Source organism: Eubalaena glacialis, chromosome 5 (genome assembly GCF_028564815.1).
Source record: "Eubalaena glacialis isolate mEubGla1 chromosome 5, mEubGla1.1.hap2.+ XY, whole genome shotgun sequence".
Lineage (NCBI taxonomy): Eukaryota > Metazoa > Chordata > Mammalia > Artiodactyla > Balaenidae > Eubalaena > Eubalaena glacialis.
This window is the reverse complement of record NC_083720.1, coordinates 127,216,478-127,240,908: the sequence shown is the minus strand read 5'-3', so window position 1 is coordinate 127,240,908 and position 24,431 is coordinate 127,216,478. Positions and strand designations below refer to the sequence as shown.

Genomic DNA, 24,431 nt, shown 5'->3' with positions numbered 1-24,431 from the left:
CTGATCTATGGCAGAGGGTTTTTGGTGAGAGCTTCTTCATATGTTAAAAAGTTCTGCTTTCTTCATCATTTTTTCTTCTGATGTATTTTCTTAGCTACTATATTAGTTCTTTTGTTAAAACTTGACATTCAATGAGTCCAATTTTCCCACAAAACTTTCATCTAATTGCAAAGAGGCCATAGTTATTTTACAGACAATTCAAGTTTCAGCTGCCACAAACTAAGACTGATAGAATGGCTATTCTGTGCACTTCTGGGTGTACTCCTGCCTGCCCCCGCTTCTGCTTTTCTAAACTAGGTATAGTCTAGTGGGGATGAGGAGTGTGGTTCTGCTATTTCTCAGTTCCCCGGTGTACCTCCTATTATAGGAAAGGCATTTGGCCCTCAAGGTGGGCCCCTCATCTCAAAGAACTATACTTGTGTGGTTTCTCCCTGGGTTCTGCTGCAACTGAAGTCTCTGCAAACAGTCTCTCCTCCACTTCCCTCACCTTCCTTTGATGGCATCTATAAGAACTAGGTAGCTTTTAGCTACCTTTTATATTTTTGGTGTCTGTCCTGTAATTTCATTAACAATAGAGGTAATTAATTTTGTTTTTCTTTCTTGTTATTTTTGGATAATTTCCAGGAAGACAGGGAAAATGATGAGTTACACAGCCATGAACCAGAAGACCTAACTGTATTTTTTTAAAGATAGGATTTTTAACAACCCATGTGGCATTGATGGTCTATGACACTGGCCAATTTTCTTTTAAAAATAAAAATTATTAGACTTCTTGGTTACTTGAAATTTCTACCATTTGTGAAGTCTAATTAAGAATTGCTTTTTTATCTATTGTGCTATATATCACACCTAAGGAATACTTTAGCCAAATAGGTACACCTTTACTCTGTGATTAACAAATATGATTTATTTAAATGCTAGATTCCTTTTAACAGAAATTGTGAGTGATTAATAACTTTATAAAGCAATTCTTCATTCAACAGAAGTACTTACTACATATTCATGAAATATGGAGCTTCTATCACACATTTGGATTATCATATGTATTATTATACCTGATTTACTTGTAATGTTTCAAAAACATCATTACTACGTAAAGAGAGAAGCAGTTGTATTATATTGCATATATTGACAAATATATTCAATGGATATAATCATGAAGTGTGATTTTTAAAACACCTCCCAAACAATGCCACAAATTAAATAGATTTTATATAGTCGATAAACTTACTCTAACATTACTCATATATGCAGGCACAGAATTTCATCAAAATTATGTAGAGACTTCCCCCCAAAATTAATTTTCTTAAATAATGAAAACTTGTGATTGGATCATTCTGTGAGTGATTTCTAAAGATTTCATTTTACTTTACTTTTATTCTAATTCTCTTTCAAGGCACACTGTAGATATTCTGTAACAAATTGTGATCTGGCTCCACATTTTAGGATGTATTTTTCTTCTTATTCCTAACCAGTAATGGGAACATAATTACTATTTTTCTTCTTATTCCTAACCAGTAATGGGAATATCAAATTTTATCTATCTTAAAATTATCTGCAAATCAACTGCAAAACCAATTTATAGATAATCTGAAGTTAAAACTGATTTTTTTATTTTAAAATACACATTTACCAACTATTCTCAAATATGGCATTTACATTTAACCATGTTATATGTTAGGGAAAACTACATAAAATGTGTGGAAATCTTTTAGAAGTTATTAGCAAATTAGCATTATGTTCAAAAGATTGGACTTGTCAGCCATACTGCCTGGATTTAAATATTGTCTCTACCACTTAGTAGCTGTTGTGACTTTGTAAATTATTAAATCTCTGTATCTTAATTTCCCTGTACATAAAATGATACCTTCCACAATTTATTCAAAACAAATTTAGAGAAGGATAAATTGAGTTAAAATATATGAAGTACTTGCAACAGTGCCTGGCACAGAGTGGTAGTTATTACAATTTCAGGACACCACCTCCAGATAATTAGAGGCCTCCTGTTGTAACAAGACCAAATTATGAATACCTGATTTATCTGAAGCATAGCATAATCTTCACAGATATTTAAAAGCTAGCCATGAGATTAAAGGAAATAGGTAGATCTGATTAAAGACTTCCCACCAAAAGGAATTTTTGGAAGAAGGAAAGAAAAAAAGCTCTAGATATTTAACACAGAAGGGAATCATTTAGCTTGAAACATTAGATTTGTCAGTGCTTCAAAGCCTCCCCAAATTATCTTATTCACTTTCAACATTATTTTAATTCATTTGCCATCAAGTAGCCCAAATATCATATTGGACATAATTATTGTTTTGGCACAGGCATAAGAGAAGAGAAGTACTCAGAGGATAATATAAAAGCCCAAAGTACTTGAGAATTAAAATTACACAGCCAATCATAATATGTTTCCAGTGTATTAAATCACAGTTATGTTTACAATAGATAAGAAAGGGGAATATATAGTTACATCAAGCCATCCTGACATCAGATATGAAGTACATCCAGTTGGAGTGAGCAGAGAATTTCATTTCCATTACAAAAAACCTAAATATTTATTAGTCATAATTCTACTGAAATGTTGTGTCCAGCTTAGAGTGCCAAATTCCCAAAGGACACAAAAGATCTGACACAGCTAAAAAAAATAGGAATAAAAAAATTGATAAGTCTTTAGAAAAGAGGTCCTAAGATGAAAGTTAAGGATTATGGTGGTGAGCCTACAAAGTAGAAATCACAAGCAATATCATCCTTCTTTTAAAAATATGGTAGAATTTTATGAAAATGATACCAAGCAATTGTTCTCGTTGTATATAAGACAGCTAATCCCAGCTTCACGGCCACTAGCTTACCATGAAAGACTCTGTGATGAAATTTCCCTATCCAGAAAACAAGGATAATTTTTAGTTTACCACCAACCTCGCAGAATTATTATACACATAGCATGCAATTTGAAGAAAAAGTACTGTATAACTATGGGATGTTATTATAACTTCCATTGGTAGTTTTATAGAATAACAATAATTCTTAAGAAACCAATAATTAAAGACAGAATTTCAAATAGATGTAAGATGCTGATTATCACTGTGCTAAACATGAAAAGGAGATTCTGGAGTGAGGAATAAATGCCATTTCATTCTCAGAGACCTTTAAAAACAGAAAGAAACTATCCTCCTAAGTTATTTTAAATATCTCTCTACATAAGAAATGGGAGGGTGGAACAAGATCCTTTGAGTATCTTAACAGCTATGAAATCATATGATCATGAATGTGGCCTGAAGTGACAACTACTAGGACAGATGACATCCTATACCATCATTGATCTGATGAAGATTTGCCCATATACACAAGCCAACATTTTATTTTGTTTTTTGAAAGTTATTACCACTTAATACTATTGAGTTCCCACAGCAGAAATTCATGCTGTTGGAGAAAGAGTGTTAAATTTTAACTTGTGAGCTGGAAATGAGTGTTGCTTGTTAGTGTTACTGTTTTCATCACTGCTGGATTAGTTGACTTTGCTGTATACCACAAAAATATTTTTAAACTGTTGCAGATCAGAATATTGGCATGTGAAATCATGTGTTTCCATTAATGTTTATTATCAGTACAAAATATCTTCCAATATGAAAATGAAATTAAGTAATTTTTAAAGTAGAAAACTGTGTTCAACAAACAGTAGAAGATTTCATGGTCCTGACATTAATTATAATAGCATTTACCCCTAGCAAAATAAGTCTTTGTATGTTTTCTGCATTTCTTAAAGATGTATATCTTATCAGATTTCAAAGGACTTGAGACAGCTTGCTAAAAGTCAAGGAAGTATTCAAGCATCAAAGAGTATATCTAAAAGCATTAATTCATTTATTCCTTCATTCACTCGCTCATTCAACAAATATTTGTTTAATATCTACCAATCACTGTGGTGGGAAGTTAGGGATAGGAAGGTGAATGAAGTATGATCCTTCCTTTCAAGAAACTTGAAACTCTGTGTATTACAGACCTATAAACAAATAATTTAAGATGTTTCAATAAATGTATTTATAAGAGGTGAGGTATATGAGAAGGCCTTAAATAAATGTATGTGTAGGGTGCTATGGGACCCCTGAGGCAGGTGTTTCAGACATTCAAGATGCACGTATTCTCCGAATAGCCAAAGCAATCCTGAGAAAGAAAAACAGAGCTGGAGGAATCAGGCTTTCTGACTTCAGACTATACTACAAAGCTACACGAATCAAAGCAGTATGTTTCTGGTGCAAAAACAGAAATATAGATCATTGGAACAAGATAGAAAGCCCAGAGATAAACTCAAGCACCTGTGGTCACATAATCTATGATAAAGGAGGCAAGAATATACAATGGAGAAAAGACAGCCTCTTCAATAAGTGGTGCTGGGAAAACTGGACAGCTACATGTAAAAGAATGAAATCAGGACACTTCCTAACACCATACACAAAAATAAACTCAAAATGGATTAAAGACCTAAATGTAAGGCCAGACACTATAAACCTTAGAGGAAACATAGGCAGAACATTTTTTGACATAAATCGCAGCAATATCTTTTTTGATCCACCTCCTAGAGTAATGAAAATAAACAAATGAGACCTAATTAAACTTAAAAGCTTTTGCACAGCAAAGGAAGCCATAAACAAAATGAAAAGACAACCCACAAAATAGGAGAAAATATTTGCAAACAAAGCAACCAACAAGGGATTAATTTCCAAAATATACAAACAGTTCATGCAGCTGTATGTCGAAAAAGCAAACAACCCAATCAAAAAATTGGCAAAAAATCTGAATAGACATTTCTCCAAAGAAGACATACAAATGGCCGAAAAGCACATGAAAAGATGCTCAACATCACTAATTATCAGAGAAATGCAAATCTAAACTACAGTGAGGTATCACCTCACACTGGTCAGAATGACCATCATCAAAAAGTCTACAAACAATAAGTGCTGGAGAGGGTGTAGAGAAAAGGGAACCCTCCTACACTGCTGGTGGGAATGTAAATTGGTACAACCACTATGGAGAACAGTATGGAGGTTCCTTAAAAAACTAAAAATAGAGCTACCATATGATCCAGCAATCTCACTCCTGGGCATATATCTGGAGAAAACCATAATTTGAAAAGATACCTGCACCCCAATGTTCATTGCAGCACTATGTACAATAGCCAAGACATGGAAGCAACCTAAATGTCCATCAACAGAGAAATGGATAAAGAAGATATGATACATATATACAATGGAATATTACTCAGCCATTAAAAAGAATGAAATAATGCCATTTGCAGCAACATGGATGGACCTAGAGATTATTATACTAAATGAAGTAAGTCAGACAGAGAAAGACAAATATCATACAATATCACTCATACGTGGAATCTAATTTTAAAAATGATATAAATGAACTTATTTACAAAACAGAAACAAACTCCGAGATTTTGAAAACAAACTTCTAGTTAAAAAAGGGGAAATGTTGGGGGCAGGGATAAATTAGGAGCTTGGGATTAACATACACACACTACTATATATAAAATAGATAACCAACAAGGTTCTACTATATAGCACAGGGAACTCTACTCAATAGTCTGTAATAACCTATATGGGAAAAGAATCTGAAAAAGAATCAATATATGTATATGTACAACTGAATCACTATGCTGTACACCTGAAACTAACACAACATTGTAAATCAACTATACTCCAATAAATTTTTTTTAATGCACATATTCTTGTAATTGAACTTAAGTTTTAGACAACAGAAACAAATGGTTTTAATACGTGGAAGAGACATTTCTAATTGCATTCCTGCTAATTCCCTAAATAAACCAAATGACCTAGGCAAACACAATTGCTCCCTATTTCCTGATCCTGCCCCTTACTTTTTCTCGTCTTCATGGAATAACATAAATGAAAGAAATCACTAGCTTCTGAGGTCCGACAAATCAAGATTCAAGTTACATGGATCTTGCTGAGCATTGGTTTCCTTATTTTTAAAATGTGGATAATAAATTCACCTCTGTGAGTTGTTTTGAGGACAAGAAATAATGAAAGTAAATGTACTTGGCATCTTGTAAGCATTCAATAAATGGTAGATACTGATATTATTGAGATGTTTTCATGCTGTACTCTCTGTACTGGAATACCTCATCACCATCTACTTGATAAATTTTTTTTTCTGACTCTGAAGGTCTACATTTCCTGTCAAATTTGCTTCTCATTTACACATTCTTCTCTTGTGATTACTGCTCTGCAGCATAGTAAACTTTTCACATTTTATACACTGTAAGATCCCTAGTACATATATTTTCAGTTGAATTAAGTACACCTAGCCTAGAAATAACAAAATTAAGAGAGGAAAGAAAAGAGATGCCAAGAAAATGTTCAATGATCTACTAAAGTCACACAACTAGTTAGGGGCAGAAGTGGGGCTAGAGCCAAGCTTCCTGATGCTTGGTCTAAATGACACTGTCTCTTAGGAAGCATGGCTATTTATCTTCAGAGACCAAATTTGTCCTCAACCCTCACTTATCCAGCCCTTGTAAGGAATCAGTCAAATGGCTAATCAATCCAATTAACTATAGCAAATACTTATAGCATTTACTAATATTTACAAAGTGATGTGTGTATATTATATATATAATATATATACTTAATCTATAATATATACTCATCTATATATATACTTAATCTGTATATTATATATATACTTAATCTATAATATATATATACTTAATCCTCATAAAACTATGAAGAGGGCATTAATATTATGTCCCCACTTATAAATGAGGAAACTGAGTCACAGGGAGGATAAATTACTCCCTCAAGGTCATGCTGCTAGTGAGTGGCAGAGCCAGGATTCAAACCCAGCCTTCATGGTCTCCACCAGAGTCTACTGACTCACGGTTTTCATATTATCTTACATACTGATTTAAAAGTCTACAAATACTAAAATATTTCATACCAATAAAGCGTATCTCTTGTGAATTATTCTCTCTCAGTGACCTTGGGGTCTTTGTACGATCAGTCCCTGTTACTTTTCCAAGTAATTCTTAGTACTTCCTAAGTGCAAGGAAGCCTTTCTGATCACTACAAATATTAAAAACAGAGCAGAAACCATATTCTACCCTTATTGCTCTTACTTTAATTTGAATCTGATACAGGTTTATGGGAGTCATCGGACCTCTTCCGAAAATTTACATTCCTTCTGGACAGATGGTAGTATTTTTTTTTTACCCGCCCCTTTGAAGTCAGGTATAGACGCCAAGTTTGGATGATCAATGAAGTGTGAGTAGTAGTGATGTGTATTGCCTCTGGAAGGAAGCCTGAAGACCCAGTGCAAGATTCCCCACACTTCTTTCCCACTGTGGAGGTGATCATAGAGGCAGACGTTGAGATAAGGCTGAGTCCCAAAATGAGTAGGTAGAGCAGAGGTCACCTGGCAACTCAGTGAACACATGGAGTGAAAAACAAATAAATATTTCTTGAGTTAAGCTCCTGAGATGTTTGTGGTTATTACCCAAACTAGTTTATCCTGACTCTTTCAAGGTTTAATTACCATTAGAAACGCTTTATATAGTTTATGTATTTATCTAAAACAGTTGTAGAATAGTTAGCAAATTACATGACATCGTTTGACTCAAATTTTATGATTTGTGCGTTTTCACAACATATGTTTTCTATACATGTAAAGCATCAAAACACTTCCTAGGAGTTAAGACAGCTTTCAAAGACCTAATTAGAACTGAAATAGCCTGTACTTTCACTTTCAAGGATGTTCCCTGAGATACGAAGTTATGCATAATTACACATATGATCGTGCCATTAATGTTGTATTTTTGTTATTGTGGTTATTTTTGAGTTGCTCTGAATGTTTTGTTCACTCCTCTCCTTTATCTGCAGACTGCTAGGCATAAGGTGCTACACAAAAGCATTTTTCAGAGTGTTTCTTTTTTTTTTTTTTTTAACATCTTTATTGGAGTATAATTGCTTTACAATGGTGTGTTAGTTTCTGCTTTATAACAAAGTGAATCGGCTATACATATACATATATCCCCATATCTCCTCCCTCTTGCCTCTCCTTCCCACCCTCCCTATCCCATCCCTCGAGGTGGTCACAAAGCACCAAGCTGATCTCCCTGTGCTATGTGGCTGCTTCCCACTAGCTATCTATTTTACATTTAGTAGTGTATATATGTCAATGCCACTCTCTCACTTCGTCCCAGCTTACCCTTCCCCTCCCCATGTCCTCAAGTCCATTCTCTACATCTGCGTCTTTATTCCTGTCCTGCCCCTAGGTTCTTCATAACCACTTTTTTTTTTAGATTCCATATATATGTGTTAGCATACAGTATTTGTTTTTCTCTTTCTGACTTACTTCACTCTGTATGACAGACTCTAGGTCCATCCACCTAACTACAAATAACTCAATTTCGTTTCATTTTATGGCTGAGTAATATTCCATTGTATATATGTGCCACATCTTCTTTATCCATTCATCTGTTGATGGACACTTAGGTTGCTTCCATGTCCTGGCTATTGTAAATAGAGCTGCAATGAACACTGTGGTACATGACTCTTTTTGAATTATGGTTTTCTCAGGGTATATGCCCAGTAGTGGGATTGCTGTGTCATATGGTCTATTTTGTGTCTATTTTGATTTTTTTAAGGAACCTCCATACTGTTCTCCATAGTGGCTGTATCAATTTACATTCCCACCAACAGTGCAAGAGGGTTCCCTTTTCTCCACACCCTCTCCAGCATTTATTGTTTGTAGATTTTTTGATGATGGCGTTCTGACTGGTGTGAGGTTTTCAGAGTGTTTTAATACAACTTGATGACGTTTTCAACTACATTTCCTTCCCACTATTATACTAGCTGTTGACTATAGATGTGGCACATAATGTGTGTACGTTCATCTCAGCCTCCAAGAACTGTATTTTGACAAGTCTTTAGAGGACTCTTTCAGGGACTGCATCAGTTGTTGACTCATTCCAGCTTGGATCATTCTTGAACTTCGTTTTTATAATGGTCAAGCCCTTGATTATTCAAACTTATTGAAGGAAACAGCACTGTCCATAAATTCAAAACCAGAACTGATCCAAAAGGCATTAATGTTGGCTCTGGAGATCATTATATAACATTTTATGAAGGCAACATCTTTATCTCCCTAGTTTTATAGCTCCTGGCCTTCCCTGGACATATATTAAGTGAGCGTGGAGCGGGACCCACCAATATCCTGGCGGCGGGAAAGGCCTCTGACATTTGCCACCTCATTTTGTCTCCAAGTTGATGTGTCTGTTAAGAGGGTATCTAACTCCTCCTTCTCTGCTCTGTATATATTTATCCAGAAGCTTCATCTTCTGGAAAGACCATGCTTTCCAGTTCTCCGAAACATCCTATGTGCCAGGAAGAAGCTATTCTAAATTCAGATTTTGCTATCAGGTTTTATTATGTTTCCATCAAATTTATCCTAAGTCAGGGAATTTCTTAAATGATCAACTCTCTTTCTCCTTTTTTAAACTGTGGTGCTTTATACCAAGTCACACAGTGTTTTTAAACTGATGGGTAGTTGAATGCAATAGCATTTAATGAACATTATAATAAGCATTAGAGTAGAATGTTATGTGGACACCCTAAAGTAGTGATTCTCAACTCTTGGCTGCACATTTGAATCATGTAAGAAGCTTTTAAAATATAGATTCCTGGGCCTCATTTACAGAGATTCTAGTTAAATTGGTCCAACATGGTCCCTGGGAAATCAGTATTTTTAAAGCCCCTTAAATAATTCTCATGGGCAGCCAAGGTTGAGAGCCATTGTTCAGATCATCTTTAGGACAGAATTGCTCTTCATTCCTCACATTAATAGAGTGTTATGGATGTGTTTTGGATCCTCACAGTTTCCAACATGGGAGATTTTATTCTATTTCTTGCGTAACATAGGTACTCATTTTCCTCTTGTCTCTGTGCTTAACTGTTTTTCAAGGCATTGGGCAGCCTGAAGAAACTCATTGCTTACAGCTCCTAAAATTACACAATAAAATTCTGCTGATTAAAATGACTCTCTAAAATAACATTTACCAATGCCTCTCAGGTAAAGAATTCCAGGAACACATCAGTAGACAACAAAGTTAGGTTTATTACTTGCTGTAGCCGGAGAGACTGCGCCTCACAGGTAACAGTGAAGAAGGCATCTCAAAAGGGATAGTGTAGGAAAAGAATACTTACAGGATTCAGTCCTGGCAGAATTCTGACAATGTTGGTCAGAATTTGCAAACTGGGGAGTTGCTAGAACTGTCAGTGGCCTTATCTTTGGAACTCATCTTTGGGATGAGTTATCATGAGATCAGTTTGTCGATAGTCGTCTTATCTTGTGACACGAACATTTGGATGAACTGGTGTTAAGAGTTTGAGCTACAGTAGTTTATGATGGACATCACTGTTCTGATTTGGTCCAGTTTATCCTTTTTGAAAATTGTGAGTTTTCAGACTCAGCTCAGCTGAACTATTTTTCACATTGTAAGATTCATGGGAAAAAATAGTTTTCCATCATAAATCGAGTAATTAATGTTTAGCTATCTATAGCAATAAAGCAGTTGATGTTATATTCTAGGTAAAAATAAAATACATGAGTCATTCAAATCTGTTTAATAGAGTTTTAAATCTTACTGATTTTTATACCAAGCAAAATATTGTTTGCTCAAAAACAAAATCAGCAAGGTAAGTCACCTTACCTTGTTATTTCTAACTTGAATGTTGATAAATTCTGTGTGCCATCAAGGGTTGGGGTTTGCAATCCTCAAGACACTTAGAGAAAAATATCAAGGGGATTGTGCCTCATTGAGAGTGTTTTTCCTACTAATTTACCCTAAAATGCAGAGAAATGGTATAGATTTAGAAGAAAAAAATTGTAATAAATAATTATTTTGTTTTTGGAAATTCAGTATGGCAATTCAGGCCATATCCCTACATATAAAATGATAGGGCCAAAATTAGGAGTCATTTCAAATAAATGGTTAGTACCATTTCCTACTGACCATGGTGTCTTTTATATAAAGTGATAAACATGGTGTTCGATGTAGTACTATAATATAAAACCTTAAGTGTGAAACACACCGCAGTTGCTTTCTTCTGTGTTCTCAGCAGCATGACTTTGGCAGTCAGGGTGGAGCTCTGAATGGGACACCACTTACCACTGTGTGATCTTAGCACAGGTCCAATGACCTGCGGTTTTAAATTTGCATTTTTTATTTTTAAAAATTTCAGATTGAAATCATTTCAGACTTACAAAATGTCACAAAAATAGTACAAAGCTTCATAGCTTCCCAAAATGTTAACGTCATACATAACAACATTAAAATTTTCAAAATCAGGAAATATTGATACAATACTATTAATTAACCTAAAGAACTTCTTCCATTTTTGTCAATTGCTATCAATATAGTTTTTCTGGGCCAGGATCCAACCCGGAATCACAGAGTACATTTAGTTGTTATGTGAGGCTCCTTAATCTGGGACAATTTTCCTTTCCTTTTCATGACTGACACTTTTGAAAAGTGCAGTTGTTTTGTATAAAATCTCTTTGTTTGGGGTTGTCTGATTTTTTTCCCTCATGATTAAATTTAGATTATTTATTTTGGGTAGGAGTGCCGGAGCAGTGACTTTGTGCCTTCCTCAGTACGTTGTACCAAGAGACCTGATGTTGCTATTCTCATTACTGTTGATACTAACTTTGATCAGCCAAACAAAGTGCTGTCTGCTGGATTTCCCCACTGTAATGCTGTTATTTTTTCCAACAAAGAAGTATTTTTAAATGATCGTACATCCTCTCTCTCCCTCCTTTCTTTTTTCTCCAAATGTGATGTGAAGTGGTGATAGTGGAAAAATTTGAGCCACTAATAAGCTAGTGAATTCCCTTTATTATTTTTCCTGCCTATTCTATATCTTTTCAAACAGTGAATTATTCTGAATAAAAGACTCTATTTTATAGGAAAGTCTGTATGAATATGGTCTTCTACAAATTGTCCTGGGTAATTTGGCCTGAGGACACATTAGTGCCTTAAAATTTTGGTCCTAAATAAATCCCAGCCCCGGCAGCAGCCAGCATGAAAGAAAAAATAATTGCATTCTGCTCCATTCTGAAACTTAAAGCCTTCAGAATAAAACTGAAATATTTCTTTCTAGCTATTTTATTACAAAAAAATAATTAAATAAAGAAAATTGCATGCCGCGCAGCATAGAAATTCATTATAAATTCCTTGTATTTACTTAAATAACCCTTTCCCCTGGTTTTCTTTTTCAACTAAAGCAACACATGCTTAGTCTCAACCCATCCTACAATTCTTGAATAATTTAAAGAAAATACCTTGAAAGCAGAATCACTTAGAATCCAATATACAGTTGGCAGTGCAGATGAAGGATTCAGGCTTTATACTTGGACAACTTGAGTATGACTGAACCTGATCCAAGGTTCACAGAGGCCAGAGCAGTGATTTGACACTGTCAGAAAATGGGCAATTAATGGCACTTAGGCTGACTGCAAGCAGAATACAGTCTGACAAGAGGAAAAGCCGTGTGCTTTGCAGCTATGAAGCGAGTTGTAGAAGAATGCCTACAGGGAATGGGACGGGCTGGAACACTCCCTTAGAGTCAGCATCATGGGCAAGGAGCAGGAGAGGGATAGGGGAGCCACAAACGTGTCAGACAGTCAGCATGTGGGATGCTGAGCCTGGAGCTCCCTCTGCTTAATTAACAAGGGGTAAAGATGGTCAGTGGATTCTGCACACAGAGACTAAAGATTGCCTGAAATCTTCCTATAAGTCATTCCGTTTAAGTAAGTTATGTCTTAATACATTATTTGGGGCTAAAAAGGTAGTAAAATTTAGGAGTTTTGATTTAAATATTTCAAAACAATAATGAATTATGTTCCCTTCATGCTTAATGTTTTCACAGTGATTTCATACTTAATATCTCGCTTAATCCTCCTAGCCCCCATGTGAGTTAAGTATACCCACACCCCCTCCGTTTTAAAGATGAGGAGCTCCCTTGGAAAGAACTTAAGTGGCTTACATCAGGTGACATAACCAAAATATCAGTGTCAGGAAAAATGAAGATTATCATGAATTTTACTCACATATTTTAGCATTGAAGGTATTTTTTTTTTTAACTAAAGGAGGTTAGAAATACTGAGGTCTGTCGACCAGTAAATTTTGACATACATTTGGGGTTTATTCTGAAAGCTTAAACACTGACTCAAGATATCTCATCCCATAAAAAGAAAAGAAAAGAAAATTAACAATTTCATTTATACCAGAAACTATCAGTCTGTGGATAACAAAATTTGGCTAACTCCTTTGTCAAGAAATTGAATCGTCTGTACAATTCAAAGACAAACTTTTATTAAGTCATCAAAGAGATGCAGTCAAAACAGCATTTTCCTTAAGTATGAACAAATCGAAACATTAACGTAACTAGAAGCAAATGAGTACTAGTTCAGCTCCCTCATTTTGGAGATAAGGAAGCTGAAGCACGGGCAATTTAAATAGTTCTTCACTGAGGCCACACAACCAATGAACTGGACTGGATCTCAGTCCCCTCTGATTTCAAGTTCAGTATTATTTGCATCCTAACACTGTAGCTTTGCCCATGTATGTTAGCTATGTTAGCTGTAGAGAAGGTCTTCTGAACATAGCATGTGACTCTACTAAGAGTCTCAAATGACAAAGGAATATAGATATAAAGATGCATGACTTTCCAAAAATACTAAATAGGTCGCATTAAAATAGGAAGATCTAAGAGAACATTGACCAATTTACAACACATTTAATTATACTCTAGGCACTGGAGTAAGAAAGCTGAACAAGGTAAGGTCCTTTCTTTTGAAAAGTTCAGCTTCTAACAGGACAGACATATAAACAAATAACACCAACATAATGTAATAATAAATACAAATTGAAGTTACCCAGACTGTTAATGAGCTAGGGTGCATTAGGAATCTGACAGTAGTGGTGGTGGAAGAAGGGGCCAACAAGACGTGAAAAAAGTGTTCTGGGGCTTCCCTGGTGGCTCAGTGGTTAAGAATCCGCTTGCCAATGCAGGGGACACGGGTTCGAGCCCTGGTCCGGGAAGATCCCACATGCCGCGGAGGAACTAAGCCCGTGCGCCACAACTACTGAGCCTGCGCTCTAGAGCCCGCGAGCCACAACTACTGAAGCCTGTGCACCTAGAGCCCGTGCTCCGCAAAAGAGAAGCCACCGCAATGAGAAGCCCCCGCACTGCAACGAAGAGTAGCCCCCTCTCGCCGCAACTAGAGAAAGCCCGCGCGCAGCAACAAAGACCCAACGCAGCCAAAAAATAAAGAAAGAAATAAAATAAATTTTTTTAAAAAAGGTCAACTAAAAAAAAAAAAGTGTTCTGAAGCTCTAAGCTTTTGAGTTTAAAAACCAAAAATACACTGTGTGCTTGTCACAAAATAGAATGGTGATGTGATGGGCAGAAAGAAACCAATAGACATGATTAAAATCTACATAATTTGTTTATTAAAAAAATATGAAAGCAAACACAAAATTTCCACAAAACAATAGGCAATGAGATGGTAACGAATTCCCCACATCTTCTCAAAGGGCAAAATACTACTGATAACATCATCTACACAGACCAAGGATCGTACCAGTTAAAGAAGTTTGTCTTTTCTATATTTGTTATGGAGTTTAAATTACCTCTAGCCCGTCCTCCATCTAATTGTAATTGATGATTAGAAAGACTGAATACATTCCTGCCTAGGAACTAGATGCAGGAAAACAACCCAGAACATTTCTGAGTTCTTATCATGAGACTGGATAAATCAAAGGTCAACTTCCTTGGCATAACTATCATTTAGCAAACTCATATTTCAGGTCTGCCTGAAGTCCATTTCACATATGCAGACATCAGTTCTCACAGTTATACAATTTTTTCCCTTTAGTGCCAACCAATCTGTGCAAGGCTATCCTATTTTAATTTCATGGGGCAAGATGACTTTAAGCTGTAACTCGAGATATCAGAGAAGCAAAAACTATAGGTGAGCTAAGGTTAGCTTCGGAGAGTCCATGGGTAAGATGCAAAATCTAACTTAGAAATCTAGAAAACATAAAAAGGGTTAAGAGCATGTGTGATGTGGTTGTCAGGCACGAGGATAAGCCAGAAGTAAGTGTCAAATCTAATGTATAGAAGCATTAGAAGCAGAGCAAGACAAACCATCTGAGTTTGATGTTGACAGGCCAACTTTGGAAACTGAAGCAGGTACCCAGCCCATCCAGATGACTTCATCAGAATATAACTTGTTTAGGAAGAGCTTCATCTCTAGACTTATACCTGGAGGTCCATCTCCACGAATAATGAAGGCATGGCCTTCTGAGGCTGGCAAAGAAAAGCAGTGATCAGATTGGCATTAAATTGCTTAGTGGTTGAGCAAGCATGGGGAAAGACAAGGAAATCTGGATTTAAGGGTGCTGAGAAAGACAAGTAGAAGTGATTGACCTTGGGGTCTGCATTGTTTGATGACTGCAGTTTAAGCCATCGTAAGACCAGCAAAATGCAGGGAAAAAAAGAAATTGAGGGATCAAATTTTTAAATGAGATTAAAGTACAGGAAAGACAGAAAGTGTTCAAAATTATGGAGACAGTAAAAGGATCAGGGTGCCAGGAGTTAGGAAGGAAGGAGGGATGAATAGGTGGATTTTTAGGATGGTAAAATTACTTTGTAGGATACTATAATGATGGATACATGTCATCACACATTTATTCACATCCATAGAATGTAAGAGTGAACCTTAATGTAGACTATAGACTATGGGTGATAATGATGTGTCCGTATAGGTTCATCAGTTGTAACAAATGCGCCACTCTGGTGAGGGATGTTGATAACGGGGCAAGCTATGCATGTGTGGAGGGAGGGGATATATGGGAGATCTTGTACCTTATGCTCAATATTGCTGTGAACTTAAAACTGCTCTAAAAAATGAAGTCGATTTTTTTAAAAGCAAGAGTTAAAAGAGGATGAGAGGATAGGGCTTGAAAATGGGATTTCAGAGTTTCAGATGAAGGGTAAGGATGCAGAACACAGGCAGAGATGGGCAGAAGAGACATGGTTAACCAAATTATTATCATAATTTTAGTATAATGTGGTTGTGGATTGAATAGCCTACCCCTACCCTGCCGCTTCTAACCTTTCCCAATCTGCAGAGTGATTGCTTTAAAAGGCAAAACCAGCAGAGCATCCAAAAGAACAACACCACTACGTACCACTTTACTTGGGCTATATGATTTTCAGATTGCACATCCCTGGGAAAGCTTCCAGAAGAAGATCCGTATACTCTTTAGCCCCAGACCATAGTAATTAATAACTGCATTAGTGAAAAAGCAAAATGTTTGACTCTGACTTTAGAGGATATCAGCATATAATCAGAGAGTATCCTAGGCACTGCTTGGATTTACAAGAGAAATTCAATTATTTTTCTTGTTCAGCTCATAAAAAACAAAACAAGCAAAGCAACAAACAAAAGTGGTATTCTTTGGCTCTGAATGAACATGAAAGACTTTATAAGTTTTTCTCACGTAAAGAATTTCTATTTTGATGTCCTTAAATGCTTCAAAATATATTGCATTCTGTGGGTGCTCTACAAATCTAATAAATACGTACCCTTTCCCCCATGAGTTCTGAGATACTTCTCTTAATTTTCACCTTGCTTATGTTAAAACTTACTTTTATTGTATTTTCACAGAACAAGCGTTGTCATTTGCAAACTTTCCAGAAAAAGAATTGTCATTTGCAAACTGTTTGACATGTAAAAGGTGGAATACATTTTCCATCCAAATCTTTTTACTCTTAGGAGAAACATAGGCTCTCCAGAAACATTAAGCAAAGAACATCTAGATCCAAACATCCCATGTTTGAATCCTGGCCTCACTTATAAAGTGTGGTTACACCTCTATTAGCTTTTACAAAGTAGATTACAGAATGCAGTATGTTTTGAAACATTGAAGATCATCAAAATACAAATTCTTTATGCAAGAAAATTTAGGCAAGATATTTAATTTATCCTTGCCCCCATTTTCTCATTTATAAAAGTGAGATGATAATGTATTTAATTCACAAGGTTCTTGTGAAGATAATGAGTTAAATCATGTAATGGGCTTTGAACAGCACTTGGCATATAGTAAGTATTCAATAAAATTAACTAAAAATGCCTTCTTAATAGTGGCTTTCATGTACTGAACACTCAGTACAAGCTAAGTACCAGGATTTTTCATATATTAGGCTGTTAATCTTTATTATAACCATTAGGTAAACAATATCCTCATTTTGTGTATGAGAAAATAAAGGCTTAGGATGGTCGTGTAACTTGCCAAAGTCTACCAACTGGTGAGGGTCTAAGCTGGGATTTGAATCCTGCTACCTAGGCTCCAAAGCCCATCTCCTTAGTCCCTTTGCTATCCTGCCGTCCTTAGGCTTGTGCCTGTGAAAACCTTCTCATTTGCCTCTTGAACGAAAACAAATGTGGAGTGAGTGATTACAACAGTTTTTGCAACTGTGGTCACTTAACAGTTTAAACTGAATGACTTTGAAGACTGCTGGCAGGCATGCCCACGCACAGTGTCCCAAACAAGCCCTTTGTTTTCCTAGTCAGGTAAATTGTTTTTTGGTTTGGTTTTGTTTTGACAGTTTTTTACCTTGTACATTTTTAGATCTCATGTCTAAGGGTTAAAGAGAGACAGACAGAGAAGCTGAAAGTGTCTTCTACTCTATCCCACAGGAGTATCATGTTCTTGACACTGTTTTTAAAAATGAGCCCAGGAAATGGCTTTATTGGCCCATGGACAAGTGATCATGTGAAACTCTAACTCATACAAGCTTCAACCATGCTCTAAGACCTCTTGAGACTTTCCAAGCATTCCACAAGTGCTTTACACAAACCAGTTCCATGTATACCTGGAAAAAAGAAAAAAATACCCACCAAGTAGGACTTTTCAAAGATAAACAAAGACGATGCATTTGTTTGTGTACATGTGCATGTATGTGTCAAGTTGGGTCATCTCCTTCTATTTAACAGACCCAGTCTTTAAAGACTGTACAGAGAATAGGTTGCCACAAAATCCTCACCAACACCTATGAGTGTGCAAAACTCTGTCTGAATTCGGAGAGCAGTTGAACAAGACCCTTTTCGGCACATAGATGCATAAGATATAAGCAATGCTTTCAGCCCAGATTGGTGAAATCCTTCAATTTACAGATGAAAAATTAGAGGCTCAGGGACGTTTAGGGGTTGTTAAAAATTATGTGGCTGGTAGATGGTCAAGAGAGGAATTGAACTCAGGTCTTATTCCAAGCATGTGCTTTTCTTACTGAACCATGTTGCCATTTTAGTTCAATGAGAAAACAAACAAAAAACAATGACAAAAAAATCCCCACAGGGCAACAGGAAACGTTTGGGAATCATATACCGATCACCCTATGCAATGGACTCTCAAAATAAACCAATTATAACTGAAAAAGAAGGGTTACAAAATAATGTAGATATTTATTGGTAAATCCTCCCTCCCACAAAACTGTAAAAGTGATGACATAGGAAATATGGGCACAAGTATTTCGTTCGTTCAACTAAGAATATCTTAGATTTCATGATTTTAAATTCAAAGTTTTTACCATTATCTTATTAGTCTTTTACAGAGCTTGTGTTTAAAGACATATGCATGACAGGCATAGCAATTCGTAGAAACTATATTAGAATAGAACCTAGCAGCATTATTCAGGATTTGTTCTTCTTTATACATGTCTCTTCTGAGGATGACTCATTCTACACATCACTCTTCCCCACCTGGCTTCTGGTGAAACACTTAAATTGCAAATAAATAAAGAGCAAGATGGTACATTTCCCAAAGTCCATAGCATATGCAGAATGACCTGCTAGACATCGAAAGGTTATGAAAGTTAATCTCTATTACGTAACATTGCAGCACTATTTACAATAGCCAGGACATGGAACCAACCTAAATGTCCATCGACAGATGAATGGATAAAGAAGATGTGGCACATACATACAATGGAATATTACGCAGCCATAAAAAGAAACAAAATTGAGTTATTTGTAGTGAGGTAGATGGACCTAGAGTCTGTCATACAGAGTGAAGTAAGTCAGAAAGAGAAAAACAAATACCGTATGCTAACACATATATATGGAATCTAAAAAAAAAATGGTACTGATGAACCTAGTTGCAGGGCAGGAATAAAGAGGTAGACATAAAGAATGGACTTGATGACGTGGGGTGGGAGGGCTAAGCTGGGGTGAAGTGAGAGAGTAGCATCGACCTATATACCTACTGAATGTAAAATAGTTGGCTGGTGGGAAGCAGCCGCATAGCACAGGGAGATCGCCTCGGTGTTTTGCGATGATCTAGAGGGGTGGGTTAGGGAGGATGGGAGGGAGGCTCAAGAGGGAGGGGATATGGGGACATGTGTATGCATATGGCTGATTCGCTTTGTTGTGCAACAGAAACTAACATGGTATTGTGAAGCAATTATACTCCAATAAAGATCTATTAAAAATTTTAGAAAAATAAAAAGATTCAAGCATATTTTTTATTTTATGACAAAATATAATCCTATGATTTTCCTCAACTACTTGGATACCTAAAAAATTGTATTTAGGGAAATAACAACACTTTATACAATGGAGGACCAATTGCCCCAGTTTGCCTGGAAATGAGGTGTGCCCTGGGAGTTAGGACTTTCGGTGCTAAAATCTGGACAAGCTTAGGTTGATCACCCTATAGTCAGCCCAAATCTGTATGGAGGTGTAAACCCACAGTCCCTCAGAAAGTATTGTTCGTTCCTCCAGACAGCTAATCTGAACCACTTGCGAAGGCACAGTCAGTTTTCATGGAGTCTTGTAGATTATTTTCTATCTTTCTAGATCACAATTTTTATGGAATCTGTTATCTGAGAATCTAGTCATTGATTCTGCAAAGGACCTGTCCGTATAAGCAGTATGCATTATTTTTTTTTGAATTTTTATTTATTTATTTTATTTTTGGCTGTGTTGGGTCTTCGTTTCTGTGCCAGGGCTTTCTCTAGTTGCGGCAAGTGGGGGCCACTCTTCATCGCGGTGCGCCGGCATCTCACTATCGTGGCCTCTCTTGTTGCGGAGCTCAGGCTCCAGATGCGCAGGCTCAGTAGTTGTAGCTCACGGGCCCAGTTGCTCCGCGGCATGTGGGATCTTCCCAGACCAGGGCTCGAACCCGTGTGCCCTGCATTGGCAGGCAGACTCTCAACCACTGCGCCACCAGGGAAGCCCCAGTGGTATGCATTTTTGAATGCTCTGGGTTTGAAAGAATATGGAAGTAACTCTGAAACAGGACAGACCCTAAAACAATTGGGGAAAGTTTGATATAGTCTTCTAATACTTTTTGGTTAGGCTTTCACCAGTGGTAGCAATCATGGTTTCTTTCAGGCAATTTACTTTATTTGCTCTTAAATTACTAGCTTAGTGAATCCTATAAAACCCTTCCAGTTTTCTGATTCTAGAGTTCTCTATTACAGAAAGCAATAGGAAGAGAGAAATACAGCTGAGAGAGTTAAGTGTGGTAAATTGGGGCATGGGGCTGTAGAGATTTCAGGGCCTGAGATTTTTAAATGCATTGCCAAAGCTGATCCAGCATATTTCATTCCCAGCATTAATAATTATTTGGCACTAAAGAAACACTTGCTGATAGAGCATTTTATGGTATGGTGTTTTATTATCTCTGTCTTGGAAAATGGTAGCCACTGATAATCTAATAAAGAGGAGAAACTCACTTCATTAATTTATTATAGCCCAGAATCCTAGGCAGGGTATTTGATTTCAGGGAATATCCTTTATTTCTGCCAAATTAAAAAGCTGGCACAACCCAGTAGATGATGTAAAGCTTTTGGTTAAATGCCTTCCAGATTCTGTTTTCTAACAGATCCACCAAGAACTTGCAGCCTAAGCTTAAGTTGTTTCTTCCATTTTTATATTTACTTTGTTTCTCCCAATTTATTGTACTTTAGTAACAAACTCATACTGGTTGTATTAGGTAGTTTTGTGTTTACCAACATGGTGCCATAGAGTCAGAGACCTGGGCCCTTATGCTGGCAATGCTGCTAATCACTGTGTGTGACCTTGGGCACAGCAGTTAATCATCCCAGGCCCCTGATTTCTTCATCTGTGAGATGGAAAGTTTGGACTAAGGTCTCCTCCAGCTTTAATATTTGATGGTTCATGTTTAGATGAAAAGGTTGTGGATAACTAAGTATGAAAGAAAATGCCTTTCAAAAATATCAGAAAAAAGAATATTTTTTAATTTTGGTAAATTCCAATTAAAGATTGAGTTACTTGATTTTAGTTTGCCATGTATGTATATAAAGCCTAGGGGCTGTTGTGATATATGCTGCAGAAATGCTTATTACAGTTTACTATTCCTGAGGGAAACCTCTGGTGGATTTCTGTAAAAGCTGGGATTCGCTCATAACAGGACCTCTTGCTTTTGGATGGGGTTGTACATTATCCCAACTGCTCTGCTTTGTCCTTTGTGAGAATTTTGCCATCTGCCTGTTACCAATTATTTGTTTTCTTAATTAATTGATAGATTCTATGATTTTTTTAAATGGTTCACATCAGTTTTTTCAAAAAAGCAAAAGGATGTGAGCTGCATACTGTTGCACACTATTCATGACAATGGAATCAGAGAAACAGCATGTTGCAGCCCAGAGAGGACTTAGACAGCAGTTAATCCAACTCCCTCATTTTGTAGATGAGGAAAAATTTGCTCGTTGTTGGCAAAGCAGAGAACCTGTACCTACTTTGTTTTTTCATTATATCACCAGTAAACTATATCTTTCTCATTCCCAGGAGTATGTGTCTTCTGATATTTTTTTTTTTTTTTTGTCATAAAATATGGATATTTTATTCCAGCTCTGGGAAATGAAAAACAGAGAGGGAGGGAACACATCCTTCCACACACAATTCTAATTTAGCTGACATTAATTCTTAAAAGCTAAAGCAAATATATATGTGCATATGTATACATAATTATATACACACATACGTATTTTTTCAGATTTTAGTCTCATCAGTGTTCATATATTTATTTTTATTTTTTTATAAATACCCTTAAAAATCACAAATGCATCCTAATACTTCTATCTCTGCCTCCTCATCGATCATTTAATATTGTTCGGATTGTATTCAATTTGAGTTTTAATCACTTATGTGATTTGTCTAACTGTACATTAGAAGATGTAAGGGAAAAACTTGGTTTAAATTATACTCCATGCATCACAGTTACCCTTTACATGTTTTTTTTCATCATTATTCGCAACTTCACACATCTTGTAGTTCTCTATGCAGACTATTTCAGCTTCTAGTGCTGTACATATCTACATCTTCTGGATGGGACTGCCCGTGATCCATGAGCTTGGGGTCAGGCATAAACTGTGTAGCACCTGAGGTGGATTCTGATTTGGTCTTTGTTTCAGAGCTGAGTTCTGCTGACAAAGGCACTGAATGTTTCAGGTTGTGAGTTGTTTTTGCAGGTATTTCTATTTCATCAGAGCTTCCTAGCTTAGTTTTTTCTTTAGGTTCAGGAAGTGACTCTTTTTTGTTGTTTTTTGTCCACAATGATTTAACTGCTTCATAAATTTGCTGGCTTGTAGCATATGCCTTTTTCCCAGTTACCTTTGCAATTATTACTGATTGAACAGGGTAGCAAACAGTTGCTCCTAAAGTGGCCAGTCCCAGTGGATAAGCAATTCTCTTAAACCTAGAACCTTTTCTTGCTGAAATGAAGCCTGCCAATCCTGAAACTGTAATCACTCCAATTTTCGGAAGAAAATCTCGAGGTGGATTCTTCAAATAGATATATGCATCTTTTCCAAATTGTACTGTATCCATTATCCCATATTTCACGAAGACATAAACACCCTTGCACCAGCCAATATAACGACCAGTTGCAGTGCGAATGGACGCAAAGCCCATTTGTAAATGACCAGGCTGCTCATCAACATATTTAGACTGGAGAGGTGGTGCAGTATATACGGGGAGCTGCTCTGGTTTCACTAGATGCTTTCTGGACTCCTCTTCTTTGGCCGCATGCACACTTATAGATGCACATATTAGAGCTGCTGGCATGGTTGTCAGCTTTCCCATGCTAACGGCCGCCATAGCTGTAGCGCTCTCCGCCCAGGTCTTCGCACGCCTGATATTTTTTAATTCCTTTGATTTCATAACGATAGTGAAACTAGAAGAAGCAAAACTTTTAAATTATTTTGTTGTATGAAAGTTTTGTGTGGACACAGTTGAAAAGCCGAATAGTCCTACAAGGTTTATAACAAAAAAAAATAGACGTGCATTCTACGCTTTCCACTTGCAATTGTGATGCCCCAGAGGCACCACATTCATTTCTTTGAGCTATTCTTTTTTATGTTTGCATTCATATTTCTAAATAAATATTTTATACTATTAGCTCTTGATTATTAGATATCCTCTATTGACTTGCTGTTGTAGAATATGAGAATTTGACTCTTTTCATGCACGTCTCCTTCCAAACTTACCTTTCTCCCCACTCCACCCCCTCCCCATCTTCTCAATATAGTGATAGCATTCATTTTGGTTAGATTATGTTCCATGTTTACATCTTATAATTATTTTAATAATATTTGTAGCTGAGCCATCCAGAGAGCAATTATTACATTTCCTATCTGTTCAACATTTTTCTCCCTGGAATTAGTATGACCTAGTTTTTATTGCCATTATTTGCTTGCTCACTTACTATCCTGCATCACCATCACTAATTCATGCCCAAACCCTCTGACACAAATGTAAATTTCAACTCAATATATTCAAAATCATCAGATAATCCATCAGTTTTATCTGTTTCTGAGCCATTCTGTTCTAATATACACAGATAGCCTTCCAAGCCCACTCGCGTCTCCCAGCTTTGCTATCCTTTGGTCACTCATTAGCTCTCTCGCATTTGAATTCTCTTTTTCCTTGATCCCATATCTTCTTGTTTCCTTGTTTACATCTGTATTTTGAGAAGTACATTCATAGCATCCTGAGAAAGGATGCATGGAACATACAGTATTTTGACGATCACAGGGCTGAAAATATCTATATTTCAAGAACATCCTTACTTAATAAATTGGCTGGATATAAAAATCTAGTTTGCAAATTATTTTCCCTTAGAAATTTTAAGAACTTGCCCCATTATCTTCTAGTTTCCAGTGTTGTCCCAAATTTCTTTGTGAAATGCCATGATTTAGATCTTTATCCATCACTTTTACCAGACACTCAGTGGAACGCTCTCAATATCAAAACTCTTGACTTCCAGTTTAGAGCTATTTTGGTAAATTATTTTTTGTAGTTACTAACTG

The 24,431-nt window shown here is 36.4% G+C and overlaps 2 protein-coding genes across 5 annotated transcripts in view; one reads left to right on the top strand and one right to left on the bottom strand.

The window, feature by feature from the left end:
* Window positions 1-24,431, top strand: part of BANK1 (B cell scaffold protein with ankyrin repeats 1) — a 314,550-nt gene that overhangs the window by 204,475 nt on the left and 85,644 nt on the right. The gene's annotated exons all lie outside the window — the stretch shown is intronic.
* Window positions 22,369-23,243, bottom strand: LOC133092382 (MICOS complex subunit MIC27). The gene has a single exon (XM_061191670.1). The coding sequence runs from the start codon at window positions 23,218-23,220 to the stop codon at window positions 22,414-22,416; it is 807 nt and encodes a 268-aa protein (XP_061047653.1). The 5' UTR covers window positions 23,221-23,243; the 3' UTR covers window positions 22,369-22,413.